This window comes from Cheilinus undulatus, linkage group 11 (genome assembly GCF_018320785.1).
Source record: "Cheilinus undulatus linkage group 11, ASM1832078v1, whole genome shotgun sequence".
Lineage (NCBI taxonomy): Eukaryota > Metazoa > Chordata > Actinopteri > Labriformes > Labridae > Cheilinus > Cheilinus undulatus.
Window position 1 is genome coordinate 38,386,213 of NC_054875.1, and position 24,927 is coordinate 38,411,139.

Below are 24,927 nucleotides of genomic sequence, written 5' to 3' on the forward strand. Positions count from 1 at the left end.
AATGGATCAAGTGTTTAAGGTTTAAGACTCAAGATTTAGCTTCCAAGAGAGAGTTCTGTCCAGCCACTCTGCCATAAAGCCCAGAACGATGGAGGGCTGCAGTGATGGTTGTCCTTCTGGAACTTTGTCCCATTTCCACACAGGACCTCTGGAGCTCAGTCAAGACTAACCAGCAGGTTCTTGGTTCACCTCTCTTATTAAGACCCTTTTCCCCTGATTGCTCATTGTGATCAGCTCTTGGAAGAGTCCTGGTTGTGCCAAACATCTTCCATTTGAGAATTATGGAGGTAACCAAAGCAACAGATTTTTTTGTAGCCTACTCCAGATCTGTACCTATCAACAATCCTGTCTCTGAGCTCTGCAGGCTGTTCCTTTGACCTCATGGCTTGGTTTTAGCTCTGATATGCAGTCAGCTGTGAGGCCTTCTATTAAGAGGCGGTGCCTTTCCAAATCATGTCCAATCAATTTAATTTACCACAGGTGGACTCCAATCAAGGTGTAGAAACATCTCAGCAAAGTTTAGGAGAAATGGGAAGAACCTGAGCTAAATTTAATGTGTTTTTGCAAAGGATCTTAATACTCATACCAATGTGACATTTTAGGTTTTTATTTTTAATTAATTTGCAAAAAATTCTAAAATTCTGTTTTCACTTTTTCATGATAGAGCACTGAGTGTAGATTCATGAGAATTGAAATAATTTTTTTGACTGTAGCTTTAGGTTGCAACATGACAAAACTGAAAGAAGTAAAGGGGGTCTGAATACTTTCTAAATGCACTTTATTGCCCAGCCCTACCTCAAAGTCTAATTTCTATTTGTTTTCCTCTACAAAGATTAGCATCTCTGTCTTGTTGCAGCTCTCCTTTAGGAAGTGAGAAGCATCCCTGTCTCCAGTGGAAGGCGTCTTCTCCCTGCTGCTGTGCAGGGAGATCGAAGTTCACAGTGTGCATCCCTAGCATTTGGTTTTGCTCATGCAAAGAGGCTTTGCATCATGTGAAATGTGGTCTTATTGGCTTCATTTCCAACTGCAACTTGCACAGCCTGCAGGCACAAGTAGACAACGTTTTTAGCACTGCAGTGGCAACATACGTCATCGTGGTGAGCCAGCTGGAGGGTGTGCACCACGCAGGAAAAACTTGTCAGACCGCTGTCATCACTTTTTTTTTGCATTATCTCTGAAAACAGCATGCAGCTTAGAATTTTCTATTTTCCATGTTTGACGGACATCTGCAACTGGATGTCTCATTTTTTTGCAAATGAGCTGATGACCGTTAAAAGGATGACCAATGTTACACCGAAGCATTGGTGATTCATAACTAGTGGTGTTCAAAAACAAGACTTTCACTGATGTTTTTGTAAATGACTGACTTGGAAAGTGTCAAATTTTAATAAAAAAGTTTCTTTCATGCAACAGGTGCTTAGAAGAGTAATGACTCTAAAAGAACAAAATCACTGAAAACACTGAAACACATGTGTGTTATTCTGACTGTGTACAGGAGATTGCATGCAATTTCAGATGATTGAAATCAACAGTTACCCAATATTGGTCACATATACTACTCCTTTTGTTCCCTTTGAATTGAAGCAGGTATCAATACAGTCTAATTTTACTAGTGTCATTGCTGCAAGTTTTATAATTCTAGCATCGTGGTTGCCCTAATCAAAGGTGATAACACATGAGAAAGGACACAGGAAGTCCAGGCTAGAGGAGAAATTGGGAGAAAGTGTGAGGTATTTAAAGCTGAGAGCTGACAGAGGCTGGAGGCAGGAGGAAGAGTGGGAGGAGAGCGAGCTACAGGAGAGTGGGAGAGGTTGAACACGGAGGAGGGCAAGGGTGAGAATAATCAAGAGGAATAGAGGGAAAGAAGGGAATATGGACGGAGAGGAACAGAGGAGGAGAGATGTGAAATGGAAAAAGGATGAGGTTGTTTTCACTGGGATTAGATTTTCCTCAAACCTGTGCAGCGGCAGGGACGGGGGAGTCAGCGTGTAGGTGAGACTATGTATAGATGAGTGAGGAGAGTGGGAGCCAGGATCACATGTGAGGAAGACTGACACTTTTTCTGTACACGCCGACTTTTTCAAAATGGTCAGGGAGCTCTTTCCATTTGCATCATGGATTTTTCTGGAGCATAATCCGTCCCAGTGCTTTGGCTATTGTACCTCAAACTGTGCTTTTTTATTTCTTCGCCATTGTCTATGAAATAAGCGTGTGGGAGCGCACTGCGTCATCCCACCTCCAGCGTGTGACCCGCCTGACTCCTGCTGACAAACAGAGACGTTTGATAACCACACACGCTGCGCTGTAGCCCAAAGTTAAGTGTGTTTTTATACACACTACCCACCCTCCCCTCCCCTCTACTTTCCTTCCCTTCTACCAGCTTTTCCACAACCAAACTCCCCCCTTCTCCCTCCCTCCCTCCTCTCTCCCCTCCATCGCTTTCCACTGTGAGCTTGAGTCTCCTGCTGCTTGGCAACAGTGCGGACTGCCTGTGTGGGCGTTTGGCGTTGAGTGCCGGGCGAAAGCACTGACAAGGAGGGGCACGGTTACAGTTACGACTCGACTACGCACACCAGGCACCTGCTGTACCCTGTGAGTTAGCCTGCACATGTGTGGGGATGATTCATCCAATCAGGAGCAATTAGACTTCATTTAAATGTGATGTGGGAGACAGAGAGGGAGTAATTCAAGAAAGTGATACCCCTCCAGAACACCAAAGGAATATTTGGTGGAGTCTTTAGCCGATCTGAGCCACAAAACGTGACTCATTTTCTCATCAAGGAAACAACTTCAAAACTTTTTTCAATGAATCTGTGAAGTGCGATAAATAAAAGTCACATCTGTCTTCTAAACCTCTCCTCCATCCCCATCGAGTCATCATTCAGTCCTGCTGTCTTTCACCCTGTTCCTGCTCCCACTCTTACCCTCTCTTCTTCTCTCTCTCTCCCTCTCTATTCTGTGTCTCTCGCCCACAGACTTCTTCACAGAAGAGCTCACAGCGTTCCCACGGTAACCAGTCTCCCTTTTCTGCTCCGCATGCACGAGTGTTTGACAAACATCCTGACTAAAAAAAACATAAAAAGAAAAAAAAAGTGGCACTTATCTCGGCTTTGAACGGGAAAAGACAATGAATAAAGTTAGATAGTAACAGAGTTAGGAACTGCTAATCAAATTCAGAGCTACAGATTTCATAGTGAACGACAGAAGAGTGTTATGATGCACAAGAGGAGGGTCATAATTAAATCCACAGTTATGTTTAACCCGCTCATGGACGGTCAAGCTCTAGGCCCTCCTTGCTAATAGCAATGTAAGACCGCTAATCTTTGAACTAATTGTTGGAACGCAACTGGGATCAAAACACAGCTGCAATTTAAAACAAAGCTTTATCATTTAAGCGGGGGAAGGGTAGATAGTTGACTCAAGATCGGGATGTAAAGCCTATACATTCAGTGCCTATAAAAAGTATTCACCCCTTTGGATGTTTTACCCTTTTATCGATGTTATAAATCAATCATGGTCAATATAATCTGTCTTTTCTGACAAAAAACTACATTGTCACAATGAAAACAGATTTCTACAAAGTGATGTCAATTATACAGAAAATGTCCTATATTTTGCCTCTACCTTTATAAGCCTTCCAGGGATGAGAAGCATCCCCACAGCATGATGCTGCCACCAAAGTGCTTCACAGTAGGGATGGTGTGTTTTACGTGATGCGCAGTGATTGATTTGCACCGAACATCTTGTCTGATGGCCAAAAAACACCATTTTGGCCTCATCAGACCACTTCACTTGACCGTGAGGTCTCCCACATGCCTTTCAGCAAACTCCAGTCCAGATTTAATGAGTTTTCTTTAACAGTGGCTTTCTCTTTGCCACTCTCCCATAAAGCTCTGACTGTTGAAGAGCCCAGGCAACAGTTGTCGCATGCAGAGTCTCTCAAATCTCAGCTGCTGAAGCTTGTAACTCCTTCACAGTAGTCATAGGTATCTTAGTTGAAATCTCCCTCTTGCATGGTCACTCAGTTTGTGAGGATAGTCTACTCTAGGCAGATTTACACGTGTGTCATATTCCTTCCATTTCTTGTTGATAGATTTAACGGAAGCTTGGGGATGTTCAGTGCCTTGGAAAGCTTTTTTGTACCCATTCTCTGACTTATACTTTTCAGTAACATTTTCTCTGAGTTGCTGGGAGTGTTCTTTTGTCTTCATGGTGTAATGGTAGCCACGTATGCTGATTCCATACACAGGTGTCTTATACTACAACCACTCGAGACACAGTGAAATCAGGTAATCCCCATATCACTAACTTTAAGACTACAAGCACCAACTGGCTGGGCCTCTGTTGATTTAGGTCAGTCATTTTAAAAGGGGTGACTATTTATGTGATCACTTATTTTATCTTACAAATTTTTGTTAAATTGACATCCCTTTGTATAAACCAGTTCCCTGATTTTTCCTTTAGTCTTAGAGCTCATGTGGACTGATGTCCTCTCTTTAAATCTACATCTGCAAGTGTATCATATTTGGACAATGCACCCAAGTCTGCTTAAAGAGGTGGTGTCAGGCACAACTCAAGGTCTGCAAGTGTAAACAACTGTGCTCACGTACTGGGTACTTATCAATCATTTAGTCAATTCTTATCATCTCCCGTCTCTTCATAAACCATTGCATTTATGGTGCACAGGTCCATTTCACTCTCTGAGCTGCACAGAAGACATAGAGGTAGGATGAGGGTTAAGGCTGGTGTCTTAAAAATGATAGAAACATCCATAGTAGCCTGCAGGATGGACTAGACTGCACTGAGCACAAACAAATGTAGACTCAAGCTTTTGCCATGGTTTTCCCCTTTTCCTACTTCTACTTGGTGGATTTGTAAACCAGCTATGCACATATTGCCACCCTCTGTTACAATGACATTTATCAGACGCTTTTGTCCATAGTGACGTACCTAGAGATGGACAGGCATTCATGGCATTAATGATCTTGAGCAATGGCCCACACTGGCTGGGTGGGTTGCCTGACTGGGTTTTGAATTTTTGATCTCCTAAACCAAAATCATTCATGTAAACTACAGGGCCATCCAGGTGCCAGCTACTGAAAAGTACATAAGCAAGTAGTTGAGCACGGATCAATCTCTAAATTCCACATACTCCGCCTGAGTTGCAATATGCTCGCAAATAGCACTGCAGAGCAAATTGCTCCTATTCTAGTTAATCTTTGCTGTTCCACTGCACGCGCTCCAGCCCATCTCCAGTGTGTCCCAGAAACGCCACTCAGCTCCGCTCTGCTGGAGATACGTCCCAGGTCTATTTTCAGTGCCAGCCAATGCCAAACCACGTCAGTCCACACAGAGAAAAACAACCCCTCCTAATGTGCAAACATTCATAGTTTGGTGCAGGCACACTGGAAAAGCAGCAGTCTTCGCTGTTGAAATAAGAAACAATGGCTGCAGTTCCCCTAGTGTCCAGCAGAGATTTGCTCCAAAAGCCCTTGAAGTCCCATTCACCCCCATATTAAAATGATCCCTTTTACAGCAGAAATCAACATGTTTCAAAAATGATTCTGAATGAGTCTGAATGGCTCATTTCTTTACGAGCACACAAGGCTACCCTCGAGCTGGGAAAGGGGAAAGCCCTCCTGGGGTCCAGCATCATGGAGGAGCCCAAGGAGGTTAGCAAAAACATGGCCTGTTGAACTAGTGTGTTAGGATAGAGATGTCTGGGTGTATAGCCATAATAGGACCTGCAACTAACCTTTTTCCATCTGCTTGCCATTTACTCCAAAGCTGATCAGAGCCAAGTCCAGGACGGAAATGTTAGCCAGGAGACTGGTGCTTATGCTACTAATCCAATCTGCATGCACTGATATTTTTAGCACTGGTGTTATTAAATGACATCTGGGGAGGGTCGATTGATTGTGCCTTTCAGGGGCCCAGGCTAGTCAGCACACACTGTACAGGAGCTGAATTTCTGTATAACTTACCCATATTAATGACAGTCAGGCTAAAAGCCTTTTCTCGCAACTTCCACAGCATGATTTTAAAAAAATGTGCATAAATTATCTGGAAAGGTTCACCACTCTTGATGTGAACAGATAGACAATTTTGTGCTGCTTATTTGAATTCCCCTGGGTTTTGCACAGGTCATGAGTTACGTCTAATTGGTGGCTTGGCTTGGCCTGAGTTAACTTACAAGAAAGTGCATTGCTAGAAGGATAAAATCTACCTCTACCTGCAACTAAACCAACCAAAAGTTAGTCTGAGACAGCATTTTGATTATGGCAACCAGCATGGATGGGCTTTAAATCTCTCCTTTGAAACTGCAGGATGACAGCTCTGAGACTACGTCCATGTTTCATACAGTATGCCTTATAAAAGCAGAAAAGGGAGGGGAAGTTTTCTGCTGTGGTGACTCTTTCTGGGTTAATATCACTACAACATGTATAAAGACCAGGAGTAAGACACTGTATCGTCCTCCTGAAGCATGTGATGAATTACTAACTTGCTGGTGCCAAATATTGAAATTTTAATATAAAAAAATGCAGCTCTAAGAATATTTCTCTGCTAACTTTATTCACCTTGCCACGACTACATGGCTGCTCAATGAATCAAGGTAGTTGAATGAAGGTGAACAGGCTATTGAAACAGTTGACAGCAGGATAAAAGAAATCAGCAGAATAATAGCAGCAGTGAAAAGTAGTTAAAGGATGACGCCATGGGGTGCTGGCAGCATAGTGGTTCACAGAGGCTGTTGACCTTGAAGCTGCCGGTCCAGGTTCAAATCCGGTCTTCTGACCTTTTTCTCCCATGGGATGATGCTGTGCTGGCAGGTGTGGGGGCACCAAATCATAATCCAACCTAGGGCACACAAATAGCTAGACCTGGCCCTGCTCCTGATACGTTTCAGTGGGAGACAGAGGAAAAGAACTGCTTTATCTTAACTCTTATGAGGACAGCTAAAGCTTTGCTGTTTCCACAGCAACTATATCTCTCACATCATCTTGTTCCAAGGACATTATACTTCCTGTGAAAAAAAAAAACTTTACATCACAGCTATTCAGTCACATGGAGCATGAGACATAGGCACACTGAGATGATGAAAAAAAACGTAGACAGGGAGGTAAGGAGTGTGAATGCTTGAGGCGAGGTCATGTGTCGTCAGTAATAAGAATATTCTACATGAGATTTTAACGTTTTACACACAATAAACAGTGAGATCAAGATTCAGCACAAGATTAGATTGCAATGTAGAACTCTGGCTGTCCTTCATTTTGGAGACATTTTATAGCCAGAGTCAAACTTTATTTATTACTTACAACAAGACATAAAGCCTTAAATCTAATCAAACAGTGCTGCTATTACTCCGATACCACAGCTCACATCATTAACCAGGAAGGCCATCTGTTTTTTAAGAATTCAGCAAACATAGTTTAAGCAAATATATAGCTAGTAGCTTACATAGCTGCTTTTTGAGCTTAGCTTTAGCTACGTTAGCTATGTAGCTAAGTTATCCGCATAGCCAGGTCACTCTTGTAAAAGAGATCTCCATCTCCATGGGTTTTATCTGGTTAAATAAAGGTTAAATAAAATAGCTTGTGCGACTAACAGAGCTAGATGTGCTACACTGGCTATGGTAGAGTTTTTTTCACTGAGAATGAGGTTTTTGCTGTATGCAGACTGCTTACTCTGCCTTATGTAATCAGGTTTTGCAGCTCAGGCTTTTAACTTTTGGTACCCCAGCTATTACCTTAACCCTAAATAGGAGTTTAATGTGATTTTATTTTGAAAGATCTGGGGTGTATTTCTGCTCTGGAATATACAGTGTCTCCGATGGATGGTCTGCAGCCAGATTGTCTTGAAGTCTCGTCTAGTATTTATTCCATCATCTTGAACTTTTGTCTGATTTTTAACCTTTTATTTCTGATATCTATTGATTTTTATTGGGGATGTACAATATTATCAGCATGATATTGGTAACTACAGACATCAGCTTAAAGATTAAATATCATATTGGCAGATATATAAAAAAATGATGCCAATATTTAGATTAGGTTTGCAAAATTTACAAGTGTACCATGGAATATGTGGTGGGTGAGTGAAACACGCTTAAGAGGGCTGTTGTAGGTCCTGAACATTTTGAATGAGGCCATAACAAAACAGCTACCAGACTGTCTACTTTCCCACTCCTCCAGCAGCTTCACTTGACTCTCTGCACTAAAGACACTTGTTTTTTTTTTTTAAACAAACAAAAAAAGGTTTAAATATATTACCATTGGCTAAAAAGAATTTGGAACAATTGGCCTATCCAAAATCCAACTGGCCAATAACGTGCATCCCTAAATTATCCCTAAGCCTTTTAAAATGCATTTATTGTCAGTTTCTGTTCTTATTTGGACTCTTTTCATTGTTGAAGCAATTCAGGCTGCACTCTTGTATGAAAAGTTCATCATATAAGAAGTTCAGTTGAATCATCTGTTGCTATATCTGTTTTTCCCTTTATAAGGAAGTTTAGTTTCCCTTTAAACAAGTCTAAAAAGACTCCTTTGTTTCCAATCAGGTCCAAATTCGGAGCTGTTAAATTTTTCCACCTTTTCTTGAAATATGCACATAAAAATTTTTATTAACACATAAATCTCTGCTCCATATTGTGCTGAATATTCAGAGGAGCTGAGGTCATTGGTCAGTCTTCTGTGGCACTTTCCTCTCATTGATCCTCTGCCGCTTGAAAACACGTCACTCATGAATTGAGTGAGGTGACTAAATATAAATGAAGAGAGGGAACATACACAGTGTAAGAATCCATGAACACTCACTGCTCTCAGAAATGGTGAGGAGAAGGCAAAAAAACACCGCCTACGTGCACTCGCCTCCCACTCACACGCACACATATACACACAATCGCATTCATCACTAAAATTTACGTCAAGCTAAGCTGCATCACAGCTACCATTAACCACCGCTGTTAGGTTTTTAATTCAGAAGCATCTTCAAATCCATTACATATCCTTATGGGGATGATGTAAATTCAGAGTGAGGCTCTTGAGGAGCTTCAGTTTCTCTGTTTTTCTTCTAGAAACTGAACAGAGAGAGAGAGAATAGATTACCTCCCATCACATCACACAGACTGTTTGCAGCAGGTCAGCACAGCTCAGCTGAGCTAACCCACACATTCGCCTGAGGGCCGGTTCATTCCTCTAAGTTGTATCTGCGCTATATTTGCGGCTATAGGGTGTAAAAAAACTGCTCCTGACACTGAAAATCAGAGCATATTGTGAACTCTTTATCAGCACGGAGAAAGAATATTCAATCACGCTGATCGGGAACAAAAAGCGTGCTTTGGTTAATAGCAGCAGAAAGAGCGAGTGAGCGATGAGGGGAAGAGAAAGAGAATAGCACAAAAGTAATTTCTGCAGCTTCTCTGAGTCATATCTGCAGCAGTGGGAAACAGAAACAGTGAGGGGGAGAGAGAGTGAGTGTGTGTACGTGGGTATGTGAGAGAGAGAATTAGAGAAAGAGAGAGAGAAGAGGGGTAATGTGTATTAGAGCTACACAAAATTAGCAAATTGTGCTTCTTTGTGAAACAAAAACCCATTAGCGTTCCCAACAGAATTAATGTCAGTTCAGGAGGAGATTGGAGCACAGGCACGCAAGGAGAGAGCGAGATGGATTGAGTAGAGAGACGAGAGGAGGCACGAGCACCTTAGCAGGGCTCTTTGGAGCTCCTCGACACTCCTGCTGTGAGAGTGAAAGTGAAGAAGATAGCTCTGGTCCTCTTTTTGTGCATTACATAATAATAGAGCTCTGAGTATCAGCGCCACTGCCATCGCTAGGAAGTGGAGCCGCTCCTGCCACTCATCCTCGAGCTGAGGAAGAGGAAGGAGGATGTATGCAGGGGTGGAAGGAGACAAGAATCCTGTACTCAAAAGTACTATTACTTTGACTGAAATGTGAAAGCAAAATTACTGTTCTAATAATGTACTTGAGTAAAAACCTTTAGTTTCCAGAGGTGTTCAAGTTCAAGACTTTAATAATTAAGTAAAAGTACAGTTACGTGGGTAGAATTGGCTTTAGTACAATCCCATTTCCAAAAAAGCTGGGACGCTGCATAAAATGTCAATAAAATAGAACGCAATCATTTGCAAATCTCACAACAGAAAGTAGACAACAAATCAGATGTTGAAACTGAGATATTTTACCATTCCATGAAAAACATCAGCTCATTATGAATTTGATGGCAGCAACATATCTCAAAAAAAGTAGGGACAGGGCAGCAAAAGGCTTGAAAAGTAAGTGGTAGTCATGAAAAACAGCTGGAGGAGCATTTTGCAACTTACTAGGTTAATTGGCAACAGGTCAGTAGCATCACTGGATATAAAAGGAGCATTTTATAGAGGTAGAGTCTTTCAAAAATAAAGATGGGTTGGGGTTCACCTAAATGTGGAAACCTTCATCTAACAATTTTGGAAAAATTTTGGAAAAAAGTCCCTCAATGTTACATTTTGAAGACATTTTCTGTCAAAACCGTTCGCTGCACCATCCTCAGATGGAAGTTAAAGCTGTATCATGCACAAAAGCAGCCATATGTGAAAAAGATTCGGCCTTCTCCGGGCAAAAGCTGATTTAAAATGGACCGAGGCAAATGGAAAACTGTTCTGTGGTCATATCAAAATTTGAAGTCCGTTTTGGAAACCGATGATGCTGTGCCGTCTATGGCTGGGAATTAAAGGAGCATTTTAGAGAGGTAGAGTCACTAAGAAGTAAAAATGGGAAGTGATTCACAAGTCAGTAAAAAACTGCACCTAAAGTTTGTGGAACAATTTCAGATCATAAAATTATAAACACATCGTCTCTCAACACAGTTCACTGTGCCATAAATGCAAGTCAAAGCTGTGTCTTGCAAAGAAGCAGCCACATGTGAAAAAGATCCAGAAATGCTGCCATCTTCTCAGGGCAAAAATTGATTGAAATTGGATTGAGGCAAATGGAAAACTGTTCTGTGGTCAGTTGAATCAAAATCTTAATATTTTTTTGAAAACCTCAAATGCCGTGTCCTGCATTACTGTGTACAAATGGAGCATTTTAAAGGGGAAGGGTCAATCAGAAGTAAAAATGGGTAGAGGCTCTGTAAATCTGTGAAAAACTGCTTCCAAAAATTGTGGAGCAATTTCAGAAAAATGTTCTGCAGTGTAAAAGGTGAAGACTTTGTCACCACATCCACAAATGCAAGTTAAAGCTGTATTATACAAAGAAGAAGCCATATGTGAACATGATCCAGAAACACTGCAGTCTTCACCTTGAATATACTTGCATAAAAAGTCTGCATCTCTGATGGTATGGGACTACATTAGTGTCTATGGCATGAGCAGCTTACACATCTGGAAAGGCACGATCAATGCTTAAAAGTATATAGAGGTTTTGGAGCAACATATGCTCCAATCCAGAAAACATCTTTTGGGGCGGGCCTTGAATATTTCAGCAAGACAATGCTGAACCCCATACAGAATCCATCACAACAGCATGGCTTCACAGTAGAAGAGTACGAGACCTGCCTGCAGTCCAGAACTTTCACCAATAGAAAACATTTAGAACAGGGGTGTAATGGTACAGAAAAATTTCGATTTGGTACATACCTTGGCTTTAAAGTCACAGATCGGTACGAACTGCGAATAAATGGCAGAATGTATTACTATTTTTATTTATTAAATTGTATTAAAATAAATAGGCTGTATAAATTACATTTAAATTATTAATAATGCTGAAATATCCTTCCAAAAGGTCTTCAATGAATTCAAATATTACTAAATAAATACTTTTTTTGAATTACTTGGTTATTTTAATTGATATATTGACATTTATATACGTTCTTTAAACTCTAAAATTTTCCAGCTAACTTGAATGCATCATCATATAACTGTAAGTTGGCTTGTTAAGTATGCTAATGAACGTCTATCCTGCAGATGTCAACACGGACTTCAGCACTGGGTTGCTTTTTTAACCAGTGGGACCTACTACAATGTTTGGGTGAACTTTCACAGCCCATCTTGGCGGATAAGGAGGTTAGAGCCGTGGATAACTTTACCTATGACGCAGCTGCAGGCATGATGGAGTCCCCTCTTTTCCCTTCCTCGGAGGCTGACAGTTGAAGGTACTGCATTTAGAACTACTTTTATTTACAAAACCAGAGCACCCTTGTTATGCATAATGAAAAGATCTTAGATAATGGGAAATTCATAACCAGCTAGTGAGACTTTTTGTTGTTCCTCCTTGTTACAGTGACGTTCTTGATTGAGTGGTGCCTTTTCAAATGCCTTGGTTGGTCGGCTGGACGATGTGCTGTCAGCGACACACCTGCTGAAATAATGTCAGCGCTATTGTGGTTGTCTTTGTCCAGTGTTGTATTTTACTGGGAAACAAAGTATTCCTAAACAGGACACTTTTATCAGGGAATATTCAGGCTGTTGCTGTAGTTTGCTGTGGTTGTGGTTGCCAGGACAGTGTGAGTTGCGCTCTAGTTTTCCGTCTGTGTATGAGCTTCATTCCACATGTATCTGTTCGGTACATGTCTGTACCGGACAGAGAGGCCTGTACCGAATCGGTACAGTACGAATACGCGTACCTTTACACCCCTAATTTAAAAACATAGTAAAACAGAAATTCCAGCAAGGAAGATCCAGGACTGTTGAGCAGAAAGAATTCTACATCAGACAAGAATGGGATAACATTCTTCTCCCAAAACTCCAGCAGCTGGAACATCACTTCCAGATGTTTATAGACTGTTGTAAGAAGAAGAATGCATGCTACAAAATGGTAAACACTGCACCGTCCTTACTTTTTTGAGATGTGTTGCTGCTATCAAATTTCAAATGACCTAATATTTAAATATTTAAAACGGTAAAATGTCTCAGTTTCAACATCTGATATGTTCCTTATGTTCTGCTGTGAATAAAATATGGCTTTATTAGATTTGCAAATCCTTGCATTTTGTTTTTACTGACATTTTACACAGTGCCCCAACTGTTTTTTGGAATTGTGTTGTACTGTACATCACCATAATCGAGGACAGGTAAAAATAAAGTGGACTAAACTAGTCTCTTCTTGACACAGAAGGAGAAAAAGGACTTCTTTCTGTAGCAAAAACAAAGTAAAATCTTCAGTTTTACAGCAACATACTGAATGTGCTCCTTTAAAGACAAGTTTTTGTCAAGAATTTAAAAGAGAGTACCAGCTCTTTTTCTTGACTGTATTCATAAACACTTGTCTCTGACAAAGTCATTTTTCTTTCTCTTGACAATATAAAGAATATGAGTTTAGTTTCATCAGTATTTGGAACAAGTTGCAGCTGACAAAGCTGATCTTGGACTGAATCAAAAGCGTGCTGAAGATTTGCAGAAGCTTGTGCAGGCGTAGGGGCAGAGCAATAGATAACCATGTCATTAGCATAAAAATGAAAAGAAGTATTTGATATATTTCATCTAAGGCAATTGATATACTTTAAGTAAAAGTACAACCCAGATTCCAAAAAAGTTGGGGCAGATATTCCTCTACTGAAACTCCAGTAGCTGGTGTCCACACACTCCAGAAGTTCACAGACTAAAAGAAGAGAGGAAGCGAGACAATGGTAAAAGAAGCGTATGTTGCTCTAAAATCTCTTCACTCTTTTCAGCATTTATAGTGGCCACTCCATAGACGCTAATGCAGCCTGATACCATCAGAGATGCAGGTTTTTGAACTGTGCCCCTCCCCTCTTTAGTCCACAGGACACAAAAAGAACTTCAAATTTTGATTCATCTGACCACAGAACAGTTTTCTATTTCGCTTCTGTCCATTTTAAATGAGCCCAGAGAAGACAGCAGCATTTGACTTCTTCTTTGCGTGATACAGCTTTGACTTGCATTTGTGAATGGCACAGCCAACTGTGTCAACAGACAATGATTTCTAGAACGATTCCTGAGTCCATGCAGAGATTTCCAGTACAGAATCAAACCTGTTTTTAATGTAATGCTGCCTAAGGGCCTGAAGATCACAAGCACCCCACGTTGACCTATTGCTCACAGAGCTTTCTCCTGATTCTCTGGATCTTCCTATGATATTATGGACAGTAAATAGTGGAATATTCAAAGTCTTTGCAATTTTATATTGAGAAGCATTTTTTCTGACATAGTTTCAGAATTTTTAGACAGTTTTTGGTAGATTGGTGAACCCCTGACCAGCTTTACCTTTGAGAGACTCTGCCTCCCCAAAATGCTCCTTTTATGGCCAGTCCTGTTACTGACTAAGGATGTTCCCAGGCGTCTTTTTCCTCATTCAGCTAAATGCTCATTTAAATTTAGTTTAACCGACTAGTCTGAAGAGGAGAGCGGGTGCGATGTGAGCCTGATATATTCTGTACAGCATGGCTAACATTAGCAGCTAGCTCCGCCAGCCTTCGTTCCTCTTTGCAGATTGATATTGTGCTTTGATGTGTGACCTTTTCACGTAAGCTGGGTTCAACCCTTGACGGCCTACATACCAATTTATTTCCATTTACTTGTTAAAAACACACACTAACTGCTAAGCTACCGCTGAGGTTCTCATATTCATGTCCAGTGAAGTGCTAGGAGAAAGCTTAGACAGGAAGGCAGTGGCCAGTAACTGAAGCTATAGCGGCCTCTAGTGGTGGGAGGTTCATTACAGTTTAAAAAAGCATTATAGACCGGGATTTCAAGCCTGTTTTTTAAAAAATGATAGGTAATTAGTTTAACCAACTCGTAAATCTGGCGACGACTAATCTGGTAAACAAATTTAACCATTTAACTGTGTGCATCCCTATTCCTTACCTCCTCCAGCTGTTTTCTGTTAATACCACTTACTTTTATCAGGCTTTTGTTGCCCCGTCCCTTCTTTTATTAAAAAAATCCTACCTCTATTAATATGTGTTTATGAGATTTGAAAATCATTGCATTCTGTTTTTATTTACATTTTACACAGTGTCCCAACTTTTTTGGAACTAGGGTTGTAAAATGTAAAGTATAATTCTCCTCCTTGAATATACTTGCATAAAAGTAAAATTAATCAAAATAGTACAAGTACAGAAAAAAAGCTATTTAATTAGAGCACAGGTGCCAAACTCCCGGCCCATGGTACAGTTGTATCCGGCCCACAAGATCATGATCTTTCTATTATTATTGGCCCACCAGTATGGGGTCTGCAGCTTTCCTCTGGTAAACTTAACGTTGATGATTTAAATATCCTTGTTAAATTATAAAAAAAAACAAAAAAAAAAAACGAACAAGTAAAGAGTAAAAGAAGTATGATAAAAACTCAGGAAGGTGAGAAAAGAAATTCATGTTGTCATTTCATATTCTCAATTTTGCATCACAAAATTCTGACTGAAACGTATGATTTTGACTTTTTTCATGTTTTGACCTTCAACATTCCCAGTTAAAAATTCTAAGTCATATCTTTTCCTTTTAAACTTGGGATTTTGACTTTTATCTAATTTATTTGCTTTTTAAAAACATTATTTTGCCTTTAAATTTTGTGTTTTGACCTTTTGAACTAATAAGTTTGACTTTTGATCTCAGACTTTGAGCCTTTAAAATGATCATTTTTACATTTTTTCATTTCAGAATGATTTATTATCAGTGTTATTTATATTTTTCATATTTTACTAATGGTGAAAATGAGGTTGACAGTTAATGTTTAAATGTTGACCTTGTTAGGCTCTTAGGTTAGGCCTAAATTCAGAATCCGCAATTGACCTTTACACTCCCGGCCTAAAGAATCCGGCCCTCAGGTCTTCTCATTGGAGCAAATCTGGCCTTAGACCCAAAATGAGTTTGACACCCCAGAAATTAGAGTAATATGATCAAATGTAGTACTTCCCACCCCTGCATGTATGTGGCTCATAATGAAGGATGTGATCTCTCACCCATGCAGAGAACTGACACATCATCATAACATGAGAGCCTGCAGGATCATATTTACTGTCTAATAATGGGCCGGCCAGGTTATATCCAGCTGTGCATGAAAACACACTCACAGATGAAAATACACGTAGAAATACACAAGAAGCATTAATTATCACCCCAGGGCCAGTGGTAATTATACTCTGGTCACACTAATTAATCTCTCATGCACTCTCTGTGTAGACCCCCCTCCATTTTTCACACTTTTTGGTGCACTCACACCAGCACATACATTATATAAAGATGTATTCACTCACACAACATGCATAAGCTCATGCCTGAAATGTTCTTGCATGACCTCTCCCAAAATAACAACAAGAAAACATCTGCCACGCTCGCAGCGAGCCGCAGCGATGCCCTCAACCCTGCCGCTTCTTGAAGAGGGTACTTGACGTTGAAAATCATTTCCCCCAAAGGCCTCCGACTCGCATTGTTCACACCGCCATTAACGGGAGAAAAAAGGGGGCTAGCATTTCGGGACAGCTGTTTACAGTTTGCCCCAGGGAGGAAGAAGAAGAGAGGGGGGCAACTTTGTTTTTGATGCCGCACGAATGGCTGAAAATAAAAAACGGGGACAGTTTATTCAGCTTCGTTGTCCAGAATTGAAATAGTTTCGTGAGGCACAGAGAGTGCAGAGGAGTCCTGCTGGAAGAACAAAAATTAATTGGACAAAAAAAAACAAGCTTTGCCTTCCCTGGACCAGACTCTGTCCCCTCTCCTCTCTCTCGTGCTCACACTCTATTGACAGATGGCAAATCAGTGTGAGTGTTCCACCTTTTCTCTTTTAGACTGAAGCCTGCTGAGTAAGGTCGCCCAGTCACTTTCCTCCCCCTTGTCGTCTTTTTCCCTCTCCTACATTTTCCTTCTGTCTCCAGCTCTGATTTGACGCCATATTTAGAGCAACACACGCTTTGGCGATGAAGAAAATCCATGTTCCAATCTGATCCAGTATCAGAGGAGGGGGGGTGTACTGTCGCTGACCTAAGCTAGTCGGCCAGTTTTGGGTTCGGCTGACTCACAGCCAGACGGGGACAATATGGCTCTCCACTGTGCGGGTGACTCTTTATTAAATGTGACACTTCGTATGATACGCTTGTCTGAGCTTGGATCCAAAGTCATGCTACAAGCGCTACAGGCAAATTAACAAGAGAGGACATGCAAGATCTACATTTGCAAATCATCGCTGCATTTAACACCTACATAAATAACTAAATGTGCTTCTGTGTAATGACTCAGTCCACCCCTCAAGAGATGATGAGTGGACGGAGACAGCAGAGGATGGCAATCGATAAGGGATTCAGCAAAGTCGGAATCAATCACTGATAAGAGAATTGGGAGCAAAATCCAGTAATTATTACTGAGAAGATTCGATGCAGAGAAGTCTTATCATTGGCTTAGAGACCAATGGTTTTCTGTCACAATATATTTCACTGTGTACTTTTTCTACATGAATTGCTGCCTACTCACAAAGCCTAATGCTTCCGGGAACAAAAGCCGACTATCTGTGCGTGGTGAAGTAAAAAAGCGAGGACAGATGCACTTGCTGTTTGCCAAAGCTGTGTGAATTTTTTTTTTTTTTTTTGCAGTACTCTTAACTTTAGGTCATCCTTGAGATTGGGGGAGTGGGGGGAGAAGAGAAAAAAGCAAGCAACCCACAGTTGAAGAGTAAAGAGCAAAAGAAAAACACAGATTTAGCCAATCGTGGGCGGATTTCTTTTTTGGACTAAAGGGGAGCACTGGTGTGGAAAGTTCAGATCACCATCAAAGACAGCCATAACCCTCCAGCATAGAGTCAAGCTTTTCTCAGCATAATACCTGACAACTCAAACATATGAAATAGAATGTGATCATAATGTAAATTACAAAAAAAAGCCCTTCAATACAGCTACCGTTAGCTTTTCAGCCTCCAATTACTAACTCTACTGGTAGCAGCCTCACCAATATCTGTATCAGCCTCTACTTACACTACAATGAATATTATTATTACTCTAGGCCTTCAATACTAATATCAGTATCAGCCCACAACAACTGTACCATTACTGGTACAGGCCGCCCACACAGATACCACTAGTATCCGTATCAGCCTCCAGCAACAGTACAGTTATAGAAGTAGGCCTCAAATACACATAGAAACATCACTATCAGAACATTTTATTCTTACCAGTATCCATATAGGCCTCAAATACCAATAAAAATATCTGTACCAGCCTCTAAGAAACACCTAACAGGAATCAGCATCTAATAACTACACTAATGTTGGTATAGGCCTCCAGTATCGATACCATCCTCTAATACCAATACCAGCCTGACTCTAGCAGGCCTGCTAGTGGACTTATTAGCTGGGACTGAGCCGCAGCGCAATTTTGTCTGAACCAGACAACGTGTCTAAATCCAAACAGGCGCAGAGAGCAACACTGAAAGCTTTCTGTGACAGAAAAAAATGTTCTCGCTCTACTCCTGGTCTGTTTCGGCGTGGCTTTCCAATCATGGCAGTGGGCTTGTCCCGTTTCGTCCGCCGTTAGCTTTTAGCATGGATGTCGCAGTAGGACTGCTGTTCTTGTTGAAACCAGAGCACAGAGCCACACCGACAGCTCTTCTGTGCAAAGGAGAGGTTTTTGCTCTTTTCTTGTAGTGTTGGCTTCCATTCGCGCAGTAATAGCAAAGGATACAGAGAGCGTCAGCTGAGTCGATGTGTGTCTGTGTTTAACCAATCAGATGCGGTAGAAGAAAGCAGGAGGGGAAAGGGATGACGCTGCTCAGGGTTTATCTCCACACGCAGAAGGAGCCAGACACAGCGAGAGACAGGGCAACATGTAGCTTTTTACATTTCAGTAACCACTTACTATACCTGTGGCTAAAAATAATAAACTACTAACAATCATAACAAATTCACTCTGCCCGAACACATGTTTCAGTCAGGCATTTCAACAAGCATCCCAGATAGTTGCAGTCAGCCATATACTAGGTTTTTACCTAGTCTTGTTACCTTAATCATCCAGGATGCATGGAAAATTTTGTGGTACTTTTGTGCAATGACAGTAAAGGTTGGATTGAATTAAATTGAAATCGTATACATCTGTCCAGTCAGGAACACTCTCGGCATACATTTTATCATTTTATTTCAAAATGAATATACTGTTTTACTTAGCAGAGAAGGCTCTGCTCCATAGATGCTCCCTGGGTTAGTCAAGGCATCCTTTATCGTTCCAGGGAGCATATAGCTAGAAACCCCCATATGTATGGACACCTTAATGACAATGCATACAATAAAATTTGTCTAAAAGCAATTAATCCATAGTAGCTCAATATGAGGGTGCAACAAGCTTTATGCTATAAAGGAGGAGGCTGGGGTGGAGGAGGTTTAGCTTTGCCATGAAGCAGCATGTTGCATCAGCATTAACGCAAGCAGAGATTTGTGAGAAGTATGTCATTTTAATACATCATTGTGTTGAGCGAAAGAGCTATGATTGGCTGTGGGAGCTGGGAGGTGTTAAATGGAATCAGCTGGCTTTTAGCTGATCATGGCTGGACGTATGACTACCATGTCCTGCATGAACTAACCCTGAGCTTCTTTTAGTGTACTGTATTACAGTACACTTAACACATTAGCATTTCCCAAATCGATGATGGTGTAATCACCTGTTTTCTTCTTCTGTTTCTTTTTCAATAGCAAGTCGTAAGCAAACTGAAATTTGACAGATATTTTCACCCGCTATTAAATTCTTGTAACTTGCATTTTATTTGAACACAATTCGCTTAAATAAAATGAAATAATTTCACCTCAGATGCCTTTTTCTTCAGTGAAACTGCTGATGTTACTAATACTAACGTAAGCTAGCAACGCTAACTTTAGCTAGTGGGCTAGCAGAACAGTACCTACCACATCAACATTATGGCGTTGATGGTGCAAGGTGTCCATCGTTCCACACTAAGTTCTTGAACAGTTTTGAGTGCAGCAGTAGTTCACTGTATTTGAGTTTACTTCTCAGAATGAGTGAACTTTTGCACACTTATGCACTCAAAATATTTACTTGTTGTACAGAAGTATGTGGTTTGGGACACGAAAGTGCCTTTAGTTTAGTCATGTCAATGTATTGTTGCAAAAGTGTCAAATATTCTTAAAGTGTTTTAAAAGCATTTTTTTGAATTCCAGATTAGATGCACTTTAGGCAAAAGTGTGCAGTTACCCTTTAAAGGCTGATACCAATATCTGTGTCAGCTTCCAATGGCCTTGCCATTATTGAAATAGGCCTCCAATACAAGAGATGTACCAGTTAATATTAGAGGCAGTGCCAATACTCATGTTTTGCTACATTGTTTGCTGATGGCAGATGTCTGTCAACAGGGCCAACATCAGCCAGTACAGTTTAACTGATGACTCAGTGCATCCCTATCCAATCAGCAGAAGCCCACAATACTGAGACCAGTATCATGACCAGCATTCACAGTGTTTTCCACTGATCAATGCTGTACTTGGGCGGTAGGGACTGCAATCCTGCCCTGTCCCTTTCTTGGGACGGGACCAATCCAATATCGGTATGAGGTCCGATATGGACATAATTAAAAGAATGGATGTCTGACTGATGATGCCGATCCAAGTAGCTGATCAAAATCCATCCTACAGTCTGCGGTAGACCATGAACGCACTGCAGTCTAACACGAGACAGTCTGTGTGTAACTGAGCTAGTATGAGTTAGGGATGTTCTTTGCGGTATAAATACCTAGTAGATTAAATGTAAATCTATATTTAGAATAGTCAAAACTAGTCTAAAGATGAGAGAACACAAAGAAGGGTGGGTGTGATGTTAGCCTGATAATACTCTGTACAGCGTAGCTAGCACTGAAAGCTAGCGCCGCCCTCCTTCGTACCTCTTTGCAGATTAATATCGTGCTTTGATATTTGGCTTCTTTTCACTTTGGGTGAGTCGTCATATATGAGCTTAACCCTCGACAGCCCACATGCCACTTTATTTCCATTTACTACTTTGGAAAACTGTTGTACCGCGGTCTTCCTACTATACACTAACAGCTTAGCCACCGCTGAGCTTCTCATTGTTTACATCCGGTGAAAGGTCATAGTGGAAGGCTGCAGCCATTAACTGAAGCTACAATGGTCTCTAGTGGCGGGAGGTTCATCAAAGAGCATTATTGTTGTTTATAAGTTATACTCAGTTGTTGTTGGTTTTTGGATAGTGTTGATATTTATTTTTTAGTGGTAGTTCAAATAAATATTTTTGGAATACATTTAAATTCAATTTGTTTTTGTATTTTTTATTTTTTTGCTTTTTAATAAGAGGAGCTGGGTGGTTTACTACAGCCTCATGTAACCTCACACATTACACCAACAACAATAAGAGTAACAGTATTGGTATTGGCACATATTTATTGGAATCGGATCGGAACTGAAAAAAAGTGGATCAGTGCATCCCTACCAACCATTATTAATAACAATATCAGAAATGGCCCTAAAAATACTATAATCATAAAAGATTTTAAATACTTGTATAACTATCTGAAACAGTACTGTTATAGGCCTCCAATATCTTTACCTGTCTCGGATAACCATGCCATTTTACTTTTAGGCTTCCAGTTCTTAGACCAGTATCGGTATTGGCCTTCAATACTGGTAGAAGCATCCAGCGCTAAAATCAATTTCTGTATCAACCTCAAAGACCCATAGGATTATTGGTGCCAATATCAGTATCAGCTTTGAATAACCAACCATTACTGGAACAGGGATCCAGTACTGTCGCCAATATCTGTACCTCGCTTCCAATAATCATAACATTATCAGTAAAGGCATCCAGGACTGGCACCACTACTGGTATAGGCCTCCAACAGCATCCCTTATACAAGTATGGGCCTCCAATAATCAGACCATTATTGGTGAAAGCCTTTAGTGATACTGATACCAGTCATGACCTTTGATAATCTTGTGTATTGGCTTTAATTTCATCAATATCCAAGTCAGAATCTACGAGTACTCAAGGCAGGTATCTGAGTCAGTATTGGGAGGAAAAATGTACTGGAGCATCTCTACTAACTGTCTAGAATGCCACAGCAAGCACAAGCAATAGCAATGCCCATGTCACTACCAGTATGGATACTGGCTTCCTAAACTGGTTAAAAAGCAGTCTCAGCATGGATGTCAATAGTTACCATTTATTCCTATTGAATAGAATAGTTTCAAGTGTGCTACTGTGTGACAAAAACAAACAACAACAGCATGGTGCTTGCACTGCGTGTAATGTTATTAAAAGCGTGCAAAATGTCATGGTTTTCTTTTTAACCACACTAGTATCCAAGGGAAACTGGGGATCAGCCAATCCTTAAATCTAGGTAACACAAAAGAGAAAAGCAGCACTCCAGTATCTCTGAAATGATTTAAGAGACTGTGCAGCGGGTTTGATTTAAGTAAGATCAAACTCTCTGCAGGCACAGTCACACAGCATGATGTAATGGACACCTTGAGCACTTATCACTCTACCCATAATCCTCCTGAACTCTGCATATTTCCTCACAGCAGTGAATTAAAGATTCCCCTCTTAGGTTAAGTCCCATTACTGTGAGGATTATCTCTAAAGACTGGAGAGGTTCCATGCGGCATGTCATTATACAAGCTTAGTATATACATGATGTGACATGATGGGTGTTCTGCAGACTTTGGTCATCAGTGTAATTTAGAGCAACCTGGACAAAATCTCTGACATTCCTGTGCTATGACATGAGGCCATTGGTGACCTGACCAATAGGAGTGTTGGAGGAGAACTTACTTTCTGCGTATGGTGGAGCTGGTGTTGGTGTCCGTGCTGTCAGTGCGCTCAAGCCGGTCTCTCTCGGTGGTGTTTGAGCCGCAGGAGAGACCTCGAGTCAGCCTGGTGTGGCCCCTCCTCTCCCTGCTGGGCCCTGGAGTGGTGGCTGATCCAGATGGTGCCTGAGCCGCAGATGTACCACTGTTCCCGCCGCTGCCACCGCCATGGTGGATGGGCAGGGACAGAGGCTGGCTGTGGTTGTGGTTCTGCTCAGGGGTGTCTGAGCCGGTCCCACGCGGGCTGCGTTCCTGCCTCAGGTCCTGGTTCTCCTGGCTGACTCGGTCCAGCTGGCCCTCCAGCTCCTCGATGCGGCGGCGCTGGGTCTCCAGGAGCTTGGCCTGGCTCTCAATGATGTTGTTGAGCTCCAGGAGGTACTCCACTGCCCGGTTCGGGCTCTCCGGGCTGGTCTCCATGGTGGAAACCCTGCCTTTAGGGTTGTGACCACCACGGTTTGGACCCCCGTGGGGTCGAGATCCACCCCCCCCACCAGCCCTGATGAGTGGGGGGGAGGGAGGCGCCAACGACTAGTGAAGATTTACCTCTAGTGTTTGATGTTTGTAAACAGAAAGTCACTGAGATGAAGAGATCTCGAGGTTAAAAATGACTACATGTCCCCAAATTTGAGGGAAAAAACGAGCATTATAGCATCTTAATGGCTGTTTAAAGTGTTGCAATGCAGAGAAAAGAGTTCATCACAAAAAAAGCAGCTCAAAATACTGTTGATTGTCTGATTTCCTGGAGTTGAAGCCATTTTGAAAGACCATGCCAAATGTGCATGGAGTGGGTCAAGAGTTTGGGGCATTATGAGGGATCTTAATCACCAAGCTGAATATTCAAAAACTGGATAATTGATACAGACTTAATTAGGCATTAGGCTTGCTTAAATGGCTCTCTAATCGAATTATCATACAAAGCATTAAGAAAAATATAATCTTTATCCACTGAGCTGTTATATTTCGTCATAAAACATGTAAAAATGAGCTCTCTTCAGCCTCTACTTAAGGGAAAGGGGGAAAGGGATGATTGGGATTGCTATTAAAGCTCAACCACTAATTATCAGTTGCTGTCAATCATTACATAACACAGAAAATTCTGCTCCCTCCCACGTTGAGTATCCCCGCAGTCTATCATCGTCGCTTTCAACCCATGGCTCGCTGTGTCTCTACAGCACAGAAAGTAAGCCCAGGTGGCTCACTAAGTTCATTCTCAGGGTCCGAATCCCCCCACTGCTCCCAGAAAACTACATCTTTTGGAGTTTACGATTCACTTTAGCCTCCAACGCGTCTCTGGGCTTTTTCATCCGAGGTTAATGCACAGTTTACTTCCTCGTCACGCATTCACAAACACTGCTCTTGGAGATAAAAACTTGTTAAGAATAGGAAACTATCCGGAATATCTTCGACCTGCTCGAAAGTCTCAATAAGCTGTGGTAAATCTTTAAAGTGCACTTTGCCGCTTTCAGGCGCGGGTCTGAATCAGTTTTTAAGCTAGGAACAGGTTGATTTATGTCCTACTTATCTGAGTGGAGTTTGGCGGAGTCAGCTCGGTAATCCACGCAGGAGAGCAGCCGTCAATCTTCTTTGCGGTGCCGCAGAAACACGGAGGTTTCTCTGAACTGCAGCGATGCGTGCGGCTCTTCCTCTGAGAGCATCAACGTCGAGTCAGACACAACTACACCGGACATCCGGCCCCGACTTTCAAAATAAAATGAACTGCTTCAGCCTTTTTGGAAACCTATAAATTGGTGGGAGCATGTTTTACATAAAAAATATTATTGTTGAATAAAATGAAATAAAATACGCAATGTCAATGAAAAAAAAACCCAACAAAATCCATTGCCACAGAAGGCTACAGGGTTTCGATGCTTGCACTTAAACATACAATTTTTGTGTTCTAAAACCTTTGTTTTTTTCTCATAATGAACAGTTAATAACCTTCCTATCTATTCATTTAATTCAATGTGTTTTTTGAACATGACTTTTAAAAAAAAATTTGAACCGCATTGATTATTCATTCATTCAGAGACGCTGTCTCTGTCAGAAAGGAAATACATGCTAAAATGTTTGAAATAAATTTGGATTAAACTCCTATTTATGGTTAGGGTAAGGGTTAAGGTAATGGTTATGACCTGTAAAACCTGATTACAAAACGTTTTATAAAGCTGAGTA

General features: G+C 41.2%; 1 protein-coding gene across 1 annotated transcript in view; it reads right to left on the reverse strand.

Moving 5' to 3' along the window:
• Positions 1-24,394, reverse strand: part of iqsec2b (IQ motif and Sec7 domain ArfGEF 2b) — a 76,095-nt gene extending 51,701 nt beyond the window's left edge. The window contains 1 exon segment of the mRNA XM_041799254.1: positions 22,721-24,394. Coding sequence (XP_041655188.1) covers positions 22,721-23,172 — 452 coding nt within the window. The 5' untranslated portion in view covers positions 23,173-24,394.
• Between the last annotated feature and the right edge of the window lie 533 nt (positions 24,395-24,927).